At 34.3% G+C, this 16,038-nt stretch overlaps 1 protein-coding gene across 1 annotated transcript in view; it reads right to left on the bottom strand.

Annotated features, from left to right (window-relative positions):
* The window catches only part of TTC29 (tetratricopeptide repeat domain 29), a 287,488-nt gene that overhangs the window by 187,862 nt on the left and 83,588 nt on the right, over positions 1-16,038 (bottom strand). The window contains exon 8 of the mRNA XM_074231575.1: positions 15,672-15,757. Coding sequence (XP_074087676.1) covers positions 15,672-15,757 — 86 coding nt within the window. The remainder of the gene's footprint in view (positions 1-15,671; positions 15,758-16,038) is intronic.

Raw genomic sequence — 16,038 nt, 5'->3', positions numbered from 1 at the left:
GGGCTTATCTAGACTCAAGTGACAAGGTATTGATGACAACAGTCTGAGCCTTTAGTACTTTGAGCCAACCACTCTTGAAGAGTTTTCTTTTTTTTTAAAAAAAAAACTACTCTAGTTAACTTGGGGGAAATAGGTTAGAATGAAGTTAAAATCCTCTCCAAAGACAGGAGCCTCACCCCACCCAAAATCACCAACAATTGGGTCTCCCATGATAAAACCATCAGAAGGAATTATTCTTATCATGAATACTGAAATACTGCTTGAGATATGCTTGCTGACCTTCCTATCCCAAATCTCTGTCGTCCGTGAAGGGAAATAAAATTATTGTCAGGAGAGTTCTAGATGTCTAGGAACTAAAGGGAGAAAAATAGGGAAATGGCAAAGACAACCTGCCTGCTTCAAGATTTTGCCTAAGGCCAGTTCTCTTCTATCAGAATTGTTTACTTTTAAAACTCCTATTATTAAAATTTAATAATAAACTATATCAGGCATAGGAGTAGCTTGCTTTAGTAGAAACACTTAATGAATTTCTTGCCTTCTCCTTTATGTTTACATTATTTTATATCATAATAAAAATGAACAAAAGCCAGACTAACGGGTAGTAAAATTCATATTGACTTGTGTACAGGCAAAGATTATGCCGAGTTATGTTTTCTAAAGGCATTTATAGTTCCTAACAAGTATATCCAGATGTCTGTGAATTGAATGAGACTAAAATGAATTAGAATGATTATTTTGCATTGTAAAGGACTTTTATGATTTGGCGGATTCTTTTCTACATCTGACATCTGTAAAAATCATTTATTTTTTTAAATGGTAAATTCCTGCTTTTGCTTTTCCTTTTGAGGGGTTGAAGAGAGAGTCAGGACTGCAAAATATGTATTGTTTAAAGGACCTCTAGATTGTAGATAAGCATGAATTTCAGGGCTTCAAGTAAAAATTTCAGAAACGACTTTTTCACTTTTATTAGTTGCAAAATAAATAGTTAGGAAAGCCTGCATCACTACCAACTCCCAGTCAGTAGAGAGACTGCTTGGGCAGGATGGACATCTCTGTCATCAGAGGATCTAAGGTACTACTATGAAACTCATGAATAGTAAACATGGCTAAAGCCTAATGGAGAAATGAACAATTAACCGATTGATTATTCAGGATTATTTTTAGATTTCTTTTGCTATATCTAATAATTTGTTTATTACAGTTAAAAATCTGCCTTCTTTAAAGTCATTAGAGTTAGTGAATAAACCTCTGCTTTCCATACTTTGAATAATGTAAAAAAAAAGGTGGGGTGGAGAGTTAGGAGATGTAGTAGACTGAGTGCTGGACTTCAGTTCAGGAAGTCCTGAGTTCAAATCCTAGCTTAGACACTAGAAGTATAACTCTGGGCAAGTATGTCAGTCTCAAATTTCCTCATCTTTAAGGAAGCAGCTAAATGTTCCAGTGACTTTATCCTTTACCTAGATTGTGTCTCTAGATGCATTCAAGAACACTTCTTTTGGAAGGTTTGAAAATGTAAAGAGATCTAGATTTTCTTTCTGAAATATTTTAGAGCATAATTTGGATAAATTACAAATGATGATATTTGTACAAATCCTCATTCTCCAACTAATCTTAGAAACCATTCTGGATTTTTTCAGGTCTGGTCTCTATTCTTTCTGTTCAGTTGCCTCCAGCTAACAGCTATTGTCTTGAGGTTTGTTATATAATCAGTCTCATGATGGATTACACAGGAGACTTTGATGTTCTACAGTATTTTTTAATGTTAAGCCTTGAACACTAAAACGTTTACCTCTACCTATCACCTGTCTACCTAACTACCTCTCCACCTTTCTTTCTTTTTCTCTTTCTTCTCTTTCCTTCCTCCCTCCTTCCCTTCCTTCATTCCTTCCTTCCTTTCTTTTTCTCCTTCCTTCATCACCTATTTACCTTGATCAAAGGAAGTTAATCATTTTATTTCATCGATTCTTTGATAGTGAAACCTATTCATAAGAAAAAATACACAGTATTACAAAGGAAACCAATCATATCAACCTCAGGTTCATTTTGCTATCTTCTGCAAAATAGGGAGTCATTAGTTTCTTGAAGTTCATAGGTTATCTTAGGAGGAATAAAATAACTATTATGATTTAGTCATTGTCTTTTTACTTTACATCTGAGTATATTTTTTGAAATTGTATTGTTCTTTTTAAAGAAATATGAAGACCCATTGGACTGAAAACAAAATTTCTGGTCTCTTTAAAAAAGTGGCTGAGTCAAATTTGTAGAGGTTTTGTCCTTTTTCAATGACATATATCGATGTATTTTAATGCTGGAATGCTAGTTCCCCAGGGCATTAAAAGCAATTTTTCTCATTTTTCTGATTATTTTTCCAATACATGTGAATGCTAGATTATAATTTCTAATAATTAAGACAAGGAAATTCCTTTTTCTTAGGTAATGTACTATCTTACAAACACTGGAAAATTTAACAGATCACTATTAAAATCAGATCACTAACAGATCACTATTAAAAACATGGGGAGGAGAATTATTAAGAAAAGAGGTTATTTAGAAGCTAATTTATAAAAAATTTGAAAGCTAGCTAGTCTCTTCCCAATGAATTAGCTCATATTCAAACCATGTAATTTGTAAATGTGACTCCATGTTTAGTCTGTGATGCTGAATTAAACTATTATCACCCATACATTTGCCTTAATGTTTTAGAAAGACCATAATTTAACATTTGTACACAATTTAAATAAAATGATTAGTACTATCTTTTCATTTTTTCATAAATCCAAAAGTTATAAAATGTTAAGAGAGCTCATTAGGCACCATCATAAATGTTGTTTATGTCACCAAAGAAGGATCATTCTAAATGCATTACACAGAGTTATATAAATAATGATCCTGCCTCTACCTTTTAGGTATGTATTTGTTTTGAGGATTCTCAATTCCATGCATTTTTTTGAAAATAAACCTCTGTAGTCATTAGGTTTTTATCATGACTACACTATTATATATCTATATCTATATACACATTTATAGAGATATATATATCTGCAAATAATATAAACATTCAAATACATAATGCATATATGATACAAATATAATAGAAATATATATATATATACTATAAATCTGTTCTATATACACATACATATATATGTATATATGTTTGTATACATATATATATGTTTGTCCTTCATTTTTGAAGACGACTATGACGTCAGGGAGGTGATGCCATGACAAGCACATGAATTGGATTTGAGTGAGGGGATGCTGTGCTGTCACCAGTCTCACCTCCACTAGAGCCATCTGGGTCTAGTAATTTGATATGGATCAGAACATCTGCAGATGGCCCTGGATGTGAAGCAATCAGGGTTAAGTGACTTGCCCAAGATCACACAGCTAGTAAGCTACTATGCCACCTATAAGTATACATGTATATATGCGTGTATATAAATACATGCACACACACACAAAACACCTAAATATATATCACTTTTGTTGCTGTTGTCTAAAATGTATTTATTAAGCCCTCCCTATTTATGCTAAGCATTGTGCATAGATACATTGTGTTTTATAGATACAAAGAAGGGCAAAAATAGTCTCTGCCCTCAAGAAGCTCACATTTTAATGCAGGAAGATAATTCGTATATAGATCAGTACATGTGAGATACATACAGAATCAATGGAAAATAGCTTCGGAGGGGATTGTTAATTATCATTACTTCATCTTTTAATGAGTCTGTCAATGGATGGATATTTTGAATCTTAGTATCTCTGCCTTGTGAGAAAAATAGAATGAATGGGAAAAAAGTTTCAGTGGGTGCAGGTGTGAGTTCTGGGGGTGGGTTAAGGGAGGTACTTAGGGGCAACAAAGCGGGAAATAGAATCTGTTCGAGCTGCTTAGTTTAAGATTCCCCTAGAATGGGACTACCCAAGGAAGATGATAGGACAAAAGGATAAAGAGAAAACTCAGATGCAAAACGGGAAGACAACTACTGAGAACCCTGAGCCTATACCTGAATAGTCCCAAGCTGTATGGCAAGACCTCTTTAGCACAGAACAGAAGCTGGTGATGAACTACACAGCACCATGAGGCAAACTGACTCCAAGTAATATTGTCTGCATGTTATGGGGAATGATAACCAAGGCTCCTCTGGGAGGAGGATGCAATGATTTTATCTCTGTAAAAGCATCTGAGCTCCCCTTGGATGTGGAGACCATTAAACTGAGAACAGAAGGGTAAATTGAAGGCAATGATTTCTAATTGGAAAGTAAAGACAACTTATGTTCAAATACTGCCAATCTTTAACTAATATGCATATTGATCCACTTTCAGGATGAAAGAATAAAAGCCATCTTGACTCATTACTTATTCTAAAATTCAGGATATAATGTTTTGGCAAAAGAAAAAAAAGAGAAAAAGAGAAATCAGATCACAGGTTGGCTATTTCCATCTCCCATTCATCTTATAGATAAGAAACTAAGGTTAAGTGACTTGCCCAGGGTAACAAAGTAGTCAGTATCTGAAACCAGGTTTGAACCCAGGAAAATGAATCTTCTTGATTCTAGGTCCAGCACTCTCCCACTGTTCCTGCCCCACCCCCAAGATTCTCTTAAAGAAAAATTTGATTTATTTTACTCCTTTCTATCCTGTCCTCTTCTATTCTTAAAATATAATTACATATAAATACAAACATGATATAATTCACTCAGTGACCAAAAGAAAAGTTTTTGGAAGAGAAGTCACAGAATTACCAAATGTTAGGAGTTGAAAAGAACCTTTCTGGCCACCTTCCACTGATGATCAGTCCTTAGGCCAAAGATGTTATCCAGCTTTTGTTTGAAGGCTTTCAGTGAGGGTAAACCATAATAGCTCCTAGAGGTAGCTCATTTCACTTTTGGGTCACTCTTATGATTAGGAATTTGCTTCTTTGCAACTTTTTATTCATTTCTCCTGGTACTACCCCCCCTAGGGCCCATTGAACTGCATTACTCCCATGACCATGAGGTAACTTCTGGAAAACCAAAGTCTTTGGGGTCTGGGGGGATCATGGAAAATAATGACAATTAGACCACTGAGAGATAGGTTTAGATAAACAGTATTGTCATCAATTTGTCATCAGAAAATCACAGGTTGGAGCTTTGTCTGGTGTTTCTGGCATTCCATAGTGCCTTCCTGATATATGGGAGGGAACTAGATCCATAAGACCAAGGACTCCCACAGTATCCAGACCACCACCAGAAATCTTGTTTCCTATTAAGTCAAGTCAAGGGGTGATGATGGCTCTAAAAAAGGCAGTGAGAAAGATGTCTTTGCCCAATGTTCCCTCACTACAATCAGCAAGATGTGCAAATCATATCATCAATTATTTGATGTCATGGTTTTCTTTGATTATGAAGCACAACAAATCAATCATCCCAGGACCAATCAGAATAGGTCTAATGTTCCTTCACAGAATAATCCTTTAAATATTTGAATACAGATGACAGGGACCATGGGTCTCTAGGTAAAACATTTTCATTTCCTTCCACCAGTCCTTACAGGACACAGATGGATCCTTTCCCATTCTAGCTCCCTGCTCTGGATGGTCTCTAGTTTATCACTTTTTTTTATGGTTCCTAGAACTAAGCAAAATACTTAAGATGTCTGATGAAGGCAGAATACAAGGGGTCAACACGTCCCTATTCCTGGAAGCTAGGGCTTTATTAGTGTAGCCCAAGATCACATGAGTTTTTGACTGCCATGTTACCCTGCTGGCTAATGTTGAGTTTGCAGTCCAAAAAAAACCTCCTAGATCATTTTTCTTGTTGCTTGTCTAATTTCTCTCCTATTTTTTTATTTTGGAAGTTATTTTTTAGTACTAAAGTTCAATACTTTGCATTTATCCCTACTGAATTTTACTTGATTTGTCTCAATGCTCTAGCCCAAGGGCTGGCAAAACTATGATCTGTGGGCCAGATCCAGATCTACTTCCTATTTTTATAGGGTCCACAAAGCTAAATAAAAATTCACATAATACATGTGTTTATACACATACATAAATATTTACATTTTTGAGTGGTAGAAAAAAATCAAAAGATGAATAATATTTCATGACTGAAATTAAATGAAATTCAAATTTCAATGTTGATAAATAAAATTTAATTTGAACAGTCACATTCATTCATTCATTTATGTATCATCTATGCCTGTTGTCATAATACAATGACCAAGTCAAGTAATTGTGACAGAGATGGGTGTGTGGTTCTCTTCTCATTTTGCACTACTCTCCATTGTGTTATAAATTGCAGTGATGCAATGATAACTCAAAGGTATGCAGAATGTCTTGGATATTGCTGTGCTACAACATTTTATCTACTTTTATTACCCATGTGTACCCAACATGTAAAAATTAGAAGCCTCTGAAAATTGTGCTTTCAAAATACAGTGGAAAGAAGATGATTTTGTTACTAAATTAGATGGCAAAGTATTGGGTTTATTATGCAATAATGTTGTAGTTGTGCTAAAAAAATATAATCTACATCAAGCCCTTATTCACAGTATTTGCAACTCAAAGCAAAGCTATGATTAGGAAAATCAGAAAGTTTAAAAGAAGGTATCTCATTGCAGCATAATTCCTCAAAAAAAATAAAAAATGAAAATGAGACTGTAATCAAAGAAATTTTCCAAGTGGTTAATTTGTTAGCCAAGCAAGAAAAGTCCTTTACTGATAGTTCCTTAATTAAATCATGTTTGAATGAAGCAACTGAATTAAGGCATCTAGAGAAAATAAACTTGTTTAAGATATTTAGCTTTTTTTTGGCTCAATTATAAGTATATGCTTAGGGAAGGATAGCAGTATTTGGCAGTACCTATCTGTGTGAAAAGGCATTTTCAAGGATGAATTATTTAAAATCTGATTACTAATCAGTTAACAGATGAACATTTTCAATTGGTTTTGATGATAGGGTGCATTAACTTTGAACTCAGATTAAGTGAAATGTTAGACATGCTCCCTCCCCAAAAGAATTCTGTTCTTTTAATTAGTTGACTGGTATAAAAAATTGTACTCAAATACTTATAGTAGTAGTAATAATAATAATAACAATAATTTATTAATATTATTTTGCATTTCATCAATAAAAATTATGGTTATTTGTTCTCTCTTGTTAATTATCTTCATAATAGCATCGGTTTTACCTTTTGGTCTACAAAGTCTGAATAGTCCCAATGGTCCTTTACAGAAAAAAGTTTATCAATCTTTGCTTTCTTTTGCAAAAGTCTTTTTGGATTTCTCTGTGAACCAACATGTTTGCTGTTTCACATTTTAGTAATCAGCAATCCCAAACTCTCAGCTTAACAAGCGGGAATAATAAAGTTGCTGTTTCTTCTTACACTAAAAGTTGTCATCACTCATAGTAGAGTTGGAGTCTTGGCTCCTCCAAAGTGATACAACCATGGTATTGTCAAGCACTAGTTAAGCTTTTTTTGGTGGATCTATTTGTGCCTCTTTAAAGAATTAATTAATCAGATACATAAATGTGTTTTGTGAGTGTTTTCTGCGGGAAAGTATCAGCAGTTGCATCTGTCTAGATATGTCTGTGTTGGAGAAACTTCATGTAACTTAATTTGTATAGGTGGAGTAGTAATTGGAGGGAGTAGCAGGTGCTAGGTCAGGGCAGGCAGGTTGGAGACAAATTGGATGACACATTGTATTCCAGAAAAAGAGTATGGACTTTACTCAAGAGTTTTGAGCAGAGGGAATGACATGATGGTATACTGGTGGTTTGGGGGAAGAAGACATGAGACAGGGAATAGGCAGACTTACTCTCCTGGTCTAGATAGGAAGCAATGAGGCCTGAAATCAGGTGATGGCAATGAAATAAGGGAAGATAATGAATAGATAGACATAGGACTCCTGGGTCAATTGCATATATCAGGACAAGGGAAAAGGGAAGTCAAAGATGAAACAGAATTTTTAAACCTAAGGGATATTGGTGGTACTGTAAATATGGGAAAGATGAGACACAAAAATCATTAAGAATAGAGAAGAAACTTCGTGATATGTTCTAATACTTTAGGAAAAGAATGGAGACCACAAACTAAGTCAGAGAAGTTAAATTACTCATAAAATTCTAAAATATATTATTGAAGACATGAGTCTCTGACCATTTGGAAAAGGAAACAAAGAGTCAACATAGCTTTATTAAGAACAGGTATATCCTCAAAGACCTGAATTTGTAATTTTCTCCAGCATTTGTTAGGCAAGTCAGGATGTTAGAAGCAGTATTGTAAACATCCTCAAAGGTAGGAAGACAAGAACAGTTAACAGATACACTCTAATTAATAAGATGAAGGTTGGCATATGGCCACTGCACCTGAAGTTTGAAGTTAGAAGACTCTAGCTGTAGTCTTGAATCTGTCACTTCAGATCAATCTGTCACAACTGGAATAGGTCACAACCCTCAGTGAGTCTCAATTTCTTCATCTTTAAAATGGAGTTAATGATATTTGTACTACTTAATATGTAGGGTTATCGGGATCAAAAATAATTTCTATAAGCAATTTTGCAACCACAAAGCACTATAATAGTATAAACTAATTTTGGTATTACCCAGGAGGAAATAAAAACAGGTAACATATTATCTTGTGAAATTGTTAAACTAAAATACTAATTGCTGATTACTGAGATTTTAAAAAATTCTGTCTTAGAAAACCAAGTGAGTGAATAAAATAGCTGTGTTGGCAATATAATTTCTGATAGAATTACAGTTGAGACCTGATTTCATTAATTACTTGGGACTTGCAGTGGTGAAATGCCCACTCCAGATGTAGATAGACAACTTTAAAACTTGTCTTAGAGAATTTGTCTATGGGTACTGAGAGATTAACTTTTTTATGGTTACACAGTAAATATATCCCAAGTTGGACTTCAACTCAGTTCTTTCTGACTCTAAGGTCAGCCTTCTCCCTACCATGTCATGCTGTCTTTCATTACTGATGAATACAAGAAAGCAAACAACACATTAACAACCTTGATAATTGAATAAATTTGATTTTCCTACAATTTTCAAATGGGCTGGACAAAGTAGTAAACAATTTGTTGTTTAGTCATTTTGGTTTTGTCCAATTCTTTATGACAACATTTGGGTTTTCCAGCAAAGATATTGGAGTTTGCCATTTCCTTCTTCAGTTCATTTGACAGATGAGGAAACTGTGGCAAATGGGGTTAAGAAACATGCCCAGGTCTCACAGCTAATAAATGTATGAGGCGAGATTTGAACTAAAGAAGATAAAGTCTTCTTGAGTATAGATAGGCCCAGTGCCACCTAGCTGCCCCAATTGTAAGCAAATTTACATTTTAAAGAGAAGTACTAGGGAAATCTCCCCAGCTTCCTAAAAGAACACTTAGGATCAAAGCATTGTTGAATTTTCAAACCTGATCCAAAAAAGGTTGAGTCCTAAAGTTACAAATCTTTCATTTCAGACTTCAGTCTTTACTATCCCACATCCAAAGGCTCCCAAAGAATACAATCACAGAATTATGGAATTATGAAATTTTACATGGATGATGTGATGAGTTAATGAGATCACAACCAAGGAGTTCTTTTCCCAAAACCTGATGTATTCAGACAGTCGTGTCAATCTTTAAATGCCTTTGACCAGACAAGTTTCCTTTTGATAACCTGTGAAACTTTCCCCATTGAGACAACTAGGTGGTACAAGGGACAAAGTTTGATGTCTAGAGTGAGGAAGACCTAAGTTCAAATCAAGAGGAGGACTCATCTTTCTGAATTTAAATATAGTCTCAGACACTTACTTGTTATGTGATCCTGAGCATGTCATCTAACCTTTTTGCTTCCATTTCCTCATTTGGAGAAGGAAATGGCAAACTAATGTAAACAAACAAAAATAACCCCCACCCCCAAAAACCCATATAGCTAAAAGAGCCAAATAGGGCCAAGAAGATTTGGGACACAATGGAAAAATAACAGAACTCTTATCTATTAGTAAGTAACAAATCTTGGAACAAATAAATTCTTTGTTCTCTCTTAACTGTCTATGATCAGGTCAATTATTAATTTTTTAAGTATATTCAGAAGAGTTGAGGACCCAATCATTCTTATTAGCAGGGATGTTATTCATTAGTAGATCTGTTAGTGACAGAGGTGACAAAGTGATGTACTTTTTAAAAATTTAATTTATTTTTTGCAAGGCAATGGGGTTAAGTGGCTTGCTCAAGGCCATACAGCTAGGTAATCATTCAGTGTCTGAGGCCAGATTTGAACTCAGGTCTTCCTGACTCCAGGGCTGGTGCTTTATCCACTGTGCCACCTAGCTGCCCCAATCTCCCTTTGATAAACTACAGTAAAAATAGTAAGACTGATTATCATAGTTAGCATGACAGAGATGAATGAGTTATATCCTGAACAACTACAATGATAGTATTTATAATAATATTCAGCATTTATGCAATAAAACACTTTGCACTTTATAGGTCATATATGTGTATATATATATATATATATATATATATATATATATATATATATATGGTAACTTTTTCCATATGGAAAGAAGAAAATAAAATGTAAAATTGGACAAGTGGAAACTAATGACTATGAGAGAGACACCATGATTCTATCAAACAAAACTAAAAGGCTGAAAAAATAGAAGAAATTGTAAAGTAACTTTTAGGAAAAACAAATGACCTGGAAAATAGATCCAGAAGAGATAATTTATGAATTATTGGTCTACCTGAATCAATAAAAAAAAACAGCCTGGAAAATATCTTTCATGAAATTATCATGGAAAACTTCCCTAATCTACAGGAACAAGAAGACAAAATTGTCCTTGAAAGAATCTAGCAGTCATTTCTAAAAAGAGACCCCCCCCAAATAAAAACTCCAAGGAATACAGCTTCAACATTATAGTATCAGAGGACCTGAAATATGATATCCTGAAGGGCAAAGGACCTCGAATTACAACCAAGAACTAAATACTTTGGAAAATTCAACATTTTCTTTCGGGGGGGAAAGATGGATTTTCAATGAAATAGAGGACTTTCAAAATTTTCTGATAGAAAGAACAGAACTGAATAGAAATTACAATTTTCAAATACAAGACTCAAGAGATACACAAAAAAGTAAACAGAAAGGGGGAAAATGCTAATCAAGAACATTAAACTGTGTATATCCCTACAAGGGAAGATAAAGTCAAGTATAGTTAAAAGAAACTTATTTACATAGCGGATATGGGTATAGGATTACTATGAAAACATTGAACCCTACACCAATACTTGTTGAACCTTATGCCAATAGTTTAGCTAATAAGGATTGAATATAGTTAGTGGGATTGTACATAGAGGGTATGTATATAAATGAATCATGAAGTGATGGTGCTTATAAAGGTTGTATTTCTTTCTATTTTTTTTAAGGTTTTTGCAAGGCAAATAGAGCTAAGTGGCTTGCCCAAGGCCACACAGCTAGGTGATTATTAAGTGTCTGAGGTTGGATTTGAACTCAGGTACTCCTGACTCCAGGGCCGGTGCTCTATCCATTGTGCCACTTAGTCGCCTCTGTATTTCTACTGGGATAGAGGGAGGGAAAATACTTACAGGTTTTGTACATAATTAAATCATGAAATACTCTTGATTTACTTGATGCTTTAGTTAATAAAGGCTGTATTACTATAGGGACAAAGGGAGGAAGAATACCTAATGCTTTAATTAATGAGGGTTGAAGTGCTATAGGGAAAGAGAGAATGTACTTGATACTTTAGTTAACAAGGGTTGGTAAAATGATAGTTATTTTTCTATAGAGATATAAGGGACTGGACATAAAAAGAAAACAATGAGCATTGAGTGAATAAAAGATGGAGCCATTGTTTTACAAAGTGGGAAAATTGGATGGAAGGGGTGATATCTATTATTCTAGCACTGATATTCTTCCAATGATTGAAATACTACAATCTTCAAAAATTCAAAATTAAGGAACACTCAAAGAGTAATGGAGACATGCATGGTCTGTATAATCAGAAAATATAAAGAATAATAACAACAAAAGACAATAATGATAATATCTAATATTTACATAGAGCTATATAAATTTACTGTGTTGTAGGCATTGTGCTTGGGGTTTTACGATTATTATCTCATTTGAACAGATATCAAATTGTAGAAAGGTGGTACAAAAGATTTCATCAGAGAAAGTATGACCAGAAAGAAAAAACAATGTTCATCTAGGAAGAATAAGGGACCAACTGATGGACAGTTCACTTACTCCCTTATGAGTCTAATGTCAAAAGAATTCAGTGAAAGTTGCAAGTATGTTAGGTTAGCTTCCTGTGAAGAATTCATGGGAAAATAAGGATCAAAGTAACATAGGAAGGGTTGATGGGCTACTATCTGCACAATGAGCCCATTGATGAAATCACAGTTCTACTGGAATATGGGAGGGGAAAGCATCCAGTTGAGTACACCCAAGTAGTTACCAAAATGATTCACTATTATCTTATAAAACAATGTGGACTCACGATTACAGATTGGTGTGGAAAAGGAAGAGATGAGTTTCATTTGCATATGGGTAATGGATTAAATCATATAGTAAGGTACTATACTGAGGCAAGTCCAGAATTCTATTTTTCCAATTTCTTTTTATCTGTGACAGCAGGAATATATATTTCTATGGGATATGTTGCATAAAACTTTTAAGATAAAGAACAAAAAGATCTTGTCTTAGATATCAGATCAAGATTTGATGAATAAGTGATAATAAGCAACTAGCCCCACTGAAAGCTAGCCACAGAGAGGAACTCCTTGGTCATGTTTCTAGTGGGGACATGATGGGAAGTAGGTGGTAGAGACACTGTGATGAGTGGAGTTGTGCTCAGCAGAGACTACATGTCTAGTGAAGACACATGTCACATGGAAAAACTGGGTAGAGACCATCCAGTGTCCACTAAAGACAATGTGGCTATCAGACCAATGTCTGGCAAAGACTATTCCTCCAAGGGGGTAGTATTCAGCCCAGGCAGTACAGCCAGTGAAAATTAGTAGGAGGCCAGCCATGCAATAACTGCATGAAGGCATCCTTGGAAGACATCAGTATCACACTAGAAGGTACTGAAGTAAAAAGTTATGAGCTCCTCCATAATGTACTCTGGCTACTAATGCATTTCTCCATATAGGGATCCTGTCAAAGATGTATTCCCTAGGTGTGTACCCTTTCACATGTTTCCCTATGTGTGTCAGCTATTCCCACTGATGGTGTATATAATTAGTGGTAGAATATGTCCTGTCTATATTTTTTCCTAATATATTTTATTTATTTCATTAAATATTTTCCAATTACAGGTAAAAAAAATTAACATTTAAAAATATATTAAGTACCAAATTCTCTTCCCCTTTCTCAAGAAGGCAAGCAATTTGGTATAGATTGTGTATATATGAAGTCATGAAAAACAATATTTCTATATTAGCCATGCTGTGAAAGAAAACACAGCCCCTCCCCACTAAAAGAAAAAACAGTAAAAAAAAAAAGTATGTTTTGATATACATTCAGATTCCATCAATTCTTTCCTCTGGATGTGGATAGAAGTTTTTTAATCAAGACACTTTTAGAATTGTCAGGATCCTTGTATTGTTGAGAATAAGTCATTCTTAGTTGATAATTGTACAATATTATAATAATTACAAAAAATATTTTCTTCTGCTCACTTTATTTTGCATCAGTGCATATAAGTCTTTTCAGTTTTTTCTGAAACTATCCTGCTCATCATTCTTCTCAATATTTTCTATCACTATGCCATGTGTTCATGGAGGAAATTTTTTTATTGCTACTTTTATTATCATCCTCCTTCATTAAATGCTTTTGTGTTTGATTCATTGAATCCATTTCCTGACTATTTTTTTTAGGGTTTTTTTTTTTTTTTGCTAGGCAATAGGGTTAAGTGGCTTGCCCAAGGCCACATAGCTAGGTAATTATTAAGTGTCTGAAGCTGGATTTGAACTCAGGTATTCCTGACTCCAGGGCCAGTGCTCTATCCACTGTGCCACCTAGCCACCCCCATTGCTGACTATTAAAGATAAATTCATTAATAGATGCTTATGAATTATGATTTTTAATGGGTGCACTCCTTCAGAATATCTTGAACCTGAGGGGAGATTCATTGGGAGCCCTCTCTCTGAATTGGGGTAGGATGCTACCAGGGGCTAATTACCATTAACAATAATTTACCTATCAAAACTAGTACTGAATTTCATGTCTCAGGGGTCAAGTAATTAATAGTTATTAATAACAGTATTATCCAGCAGATGAGTGGTTTAAGGTCTGCAAAACACCTAATGGACATTCTCTAATTTTGCCTTACAACAATGAATCTTTGTTGATGGTGATAGATTGATAAGTCCTTAAAAACTCTGGCAATATTGATTACAAACTAATGAAATTTAGTATTCTGAAATGAGACAGGAAGGAAGAACTAAACATCAACAAAGTTCATTTCAATGAGGTCAATTCCAATAACCTCAAGGAAGTCAATGAAAATTTATTTTTTAAAGGAAATTGGGCATCTCAACAATTCAATAAGTATTAATTAAATGTCTTAAATACCTTCTTCAAATGCAAGTCATTGTGCTCCATGCTGAGGATTAAAAGCAGATTCGGTTTTTGCCCTTGTGTTGCTTATAATATAATGTATTTAAAAAAAGAAGCCAAGAAAGGTGACCATTTTTTTGAGTCTTAATACTAAAGGAAGGAAACATATACTTATTGTTCTAAGATTGACAGATATTATTTCTTCTTGTCCTCACAGCAACACAGGGAGGTAGCTGCGATTATTATTCTGCTTTTACAGTTGAGGAAACGGAAGCAGACAGAGGTTAAGTGACTTGCCCAGGTCATATACATATATATGAGTCTGGATTTGAAATCAGGTCTCTACCTGCTACACTATTCTACCTACTTGCCTCAAGGCACAAGAAAAAAAAACAATAGTTATTTCTTTGGAAAAGATTAAGTGACCTACCTGGATTGCATAAGTATCTGAATCACTAATTAGAAAATCAAAAAAACTGAAAATTCTAGGAGAGTCCTTAAAAGAGGGTATGCAAGTTTGAGAGTTTAAGAACAAAAATAAAACAGAAAAATATTTTTGAAATAAATAGTTGTGATAAATCTAAAGGAAAACCTGCCCTTGGTTGGCTTTTTAGGAGTTCTTTTTATAAAAAACCCTAGCTATGAAAGTTGAGATGTGGGTCAGACCTTTGGGATGGACTTTGCCTTGGATTATAAATAAGGAAACTCCACTAGGCTATTATCATAGGATATTCATTGTTGCCCATTCCATTGTATTATACCTGTGATAGGAATGCCAGGAAGCCTCTAATCTTTACACTTGTTTTCTTAAATTCTCACCCAAATACAAATCTTCCTTTATCATCTACTATTGGCACTTGAGTTCACTTCCACTTCAAATGGGTGGAGCTGTCAAATAGATGGTTGTTTTTCCATTATTGTTATGCTTTCCTAGGTTTGATGATAATGGTTTAGTAATTTAGAAATATGCAACCCTTTGTATAAATGTAATGTGTATTGATGGTCCACTTTTTCCCCTCAACCTCAGCACACCTGCAAAATACTTACTGCATTTCTGTAGGGCTAAGAAGAAAATATAAGAAAACAATTTCTGCTACACTTACTTCTTTTGCCAATTCAAATTCTCCAGCTTCATGATACGCTAAACCTAATGCAAAGGCAGCTTCTCCTTCCATCTTTTTGTCACTCCCTAAAAAAAAAGTAAAAATTACCATGTGATCCAAAGAAAATAGTTAAAGTAATGAAAACCACATTTATATCATAGCCATTATGAGCTAATATTTATAAAGTGCTTAAAACAATGTCCAACATATAGTAGGCACTATATAACTTATAGAAATCTTAGCTAGAATTATTATTAATAACAATTACAATAATTATTATTCCCTTCTCTCATAAGGTTTCTTAACCTAGGAACAATAAAATTTGTTTTTTTAAAATAATTATTTTTTAATCTTTGCTTTGTTTTTG

This window comes from Macrotis lagotis, chromosome 3, assembly GCF_037893015.1.
Source record: "Macrotis lagotis isolate mMagLag1 chromosome 3, bilby.v1.9.chrom.fasta, whole genome shotgun sequence".
Classification (NCBI taxonomy): Eukaryota; Metazoa; Chordata; class Mammalia; order Peramelemorphia; family Peramelidae; genus Macrotis; species Macrotis lagotis.
The sequence above is the reverse complement of the archived record's forward strand: the minus strand, read 5'-3'. Positions and strand labels throughout refer to the sequence as shown.